This window comes from Acyrthosiphon pisum, chromosome A1 (assembly GCF_005508785.2).
Source record: "Acyrthosiphon pisum isolate AL4f chromosome A1, pea_aphid_22Mar2018_4r6ur, whole genome shotgun sequence".
In the NCBI taxonomy this organism is placed as follows: Eukaryota; Metazoa; Arthropoda; class Insecta; order Hemiptera; family Aphididae; genus Acyrthosiphon; species Acyrthosiphon pisum.
This window is the reverse complement of record NC_042494.1, coordinates 42,219,346-42,221,872: the sequence shown is the minus strand read 5'-3', so window position 1 is coordinate 42,221,872 and position 2,527 is coordinate 42,219,346. Positions and strand designations below refer to the sequence as shown.

Below are 2,527 nucleotides of genomic sequence, written 5' to 3'. Positions count from 1 at the left end.
TTATAAAAAATGTATATTGTTAACAAAAAATGCATATTTAATTATTATAATATTGTCATATGGACTATATGGGCCATAGAGGTATGACGGTGTATACGATGTACCTGCTGGCTGCTATCTATATTATGAAGAACCAATAAGGCTATAAATAAACTATGTTAATATAAAATATTATTATTATAATATTATTTATATTTTTGCCAATTTAAAAAATCGACGACTTGAATTTGTGTTGTAAAAATTGTTGTTTTTTTTTTGTTATAAGATTTTGTGAAATTATAACTCCCCCCCTAACCAAGGCTCTGGATCCGCCCCTGCAAGGGATTACGATGGCTGTGGAATTTGGAGTGTGTGCGTTTCTAGGTTTTTGCTACGTTTTGGACTGTTTAAATGGCTAAGTCTCTATGTAGAGTGTAGTTAGATGCATAGTAAGGGGCTTTGGTTATTTGGCGGAGGCATTTTGATTGGAAGACTTGGATTTTGTATATGTTGGTAGGTTGGATGGTTTGGCTGCACCCCGTATTTGGATACCGTATGTCTAGATCGGTTTGAAAAGGAGTTTATATAGTAGAAGCTTGTTTTTAAAATTTTTATTTTTCTGTTGATACTGTGTTGGAATAAAAAAATAAAAACAAAGTTTTATTCTTACAAATACAAATATAATATGGGATTATAATTTATAATGATATTATTGTTGTTATACATACTTGTACAGTTGCACCCACATATTATGACTATACATAGTGCATACGAACCTCAGAGATTGTGCAATAGATAAGTGATAACTATATAATATTACCTATATGTATATATGATAATTACATTGCTATAATAGATAATATAATAAATTATGCTTGCGTGTGGCGATTATTGTCAATTTGACACTGAATAATTAGGTATAGACAGGTATTCTAATATATTATTATATTAATTAGTATTTAGTATGTCTTAATTCGTGATCCTTAATAAAGCAGTGAAAATGTTTTTTTTTTAATTTGATAAAAACTGGCTCACTTCCGATTTGTGAGACAGATAATCTACTGATCTGAAATACTTTTAATTTTAATCGTGCCAATAATTTGATGTTCCTATTACCGCCGTACTCGTTCTTCGGACCCTGTTCGCAGTGGCACTGAACTAAATTTAACTTAATTTTTTTTTGGAGGAGGGAATAACAGAATTCAAAAAGTACCAAACCACACAAGCAACTAAAACAGTGAAGTGGGGGCTTTCCCCCTCAATACATCTCTCGACCATCACATGAAAATTAATTCAAACTACTGTATTACCAAACAGGTATCTTGATTTTGTGCAATTACTTGCTACATGTCTGCATCTACAATAATTGAACTCAGTCGATGTGAATAGTACCAATCCACCAAACAAAGGTATTAAATAGCACATATGGACTGTGTTCGCTAACAATTACCTGTAATCCCTTTCGATATTCGACATTCGACTGGGTGACTGTCTCCATAATACTTGTGAATATTTTCAAGTCCGTACCAGAATTAATTGCCTAATTGGTATACAATATCATATGTATTTATATTTATATGATATTATTTCAATTAAATAGAAAAATCTACTGCCGTGGGGTAGTGGATAGCGAGTTGTGACATTATGCTCATGAGCGGACACTTTAGGTCTCTGCCCTCTGGTCATTGGCAGACGGTAGTGTACGATAACTATTTTATATATATATATTTATTTTATGGGTATACTTCTTAATATATATTTAATATGATATTATACAGTATATAAATTTAATATATTGTACGTAAGGACTGTAAGGTATGTTTATATATAATATTGAAAAATCGTATTTCAGAGTATCAGTCCGGGTAGCGTAGACACGGACATTTTCAACACCGCTAAATTCAGACCATCTTCTCAGGTCGTCAGTTCAAGACCAGCTTTGAAACCGGAAGATGTAGCAGCTATGGTGATCATTACGTTGGAGACGCCTCCTAGTGTCGAAGTTTGTTTTATAAGTTATAATTAGATAATATATGAATATTCAATATATAAAACTCGACGAATCAATAAATCTGTATTATATAGGTAATTAACCTATATTTGTAATTTTTTCGCAGATAGCAGAACTAACAATTATTCCTACCGGATCAACTATACAATCTCATGGAATGCCTAGTCCAGTCAAATTATCTGATAAATAATTACAATTTTACGACCTAGTTGACCTAGTCTGTATTAGAACCCACTAAAAATAAACTGATGTTTTGTTTTTTACTTGAAGAGTGCAAAATAAATAATAAATATGTTTACATTGTCCGTAATTATGTATATACGTAATGACCAATAAGTAATAAGTAACAACAATTTTCAATTAAAACAATATTGGTTAAATTACTTTTAAAGTTAAGCATTTAACTTTAAATTGTTTGATATAAACAATAACAGCAGACACTCGAGGCCATAAAAAATCAACCACACGCCATTTATAATCAACTGTACAAGTAAGAATACTTTAGTTAAGTGGCTTGGTCCGAAGGTCGTGAAGCAA

The 2,527-nt window shown here is 31.3% G+C and overlaps 1 protein-coding gene across 1 annotated transcript in view; it reads left to right on the top strand.

The window, feature by feature from the left end:
- The window catches only part of LOC100571213 (farnesol dehydrogenase-like), a 176,328-nt gene extending 174,038 nt beyond the window's left edge, over window positions 1-2,290 (top strand). Inside the window, exons 6-7 of the mRNA XM_029486228.1 lie at window positions 1,832-1,981; window positions 2,097-2,290. Coding sequence (XP_029342088.1) covers window positions 1,832-1,981; window positions 2,097-2,180 — 234 coding nt within the window. The 3' untranslated portion in view covers window positions 2,181-2,290. The remainder of the gene's footprint in view (window positions 1-1,831; window positions 1,982-2,096) is intronic.
- The last annotated feature ends 237 nt before the right edge of the window (window positions 2,291-2,527 follow it).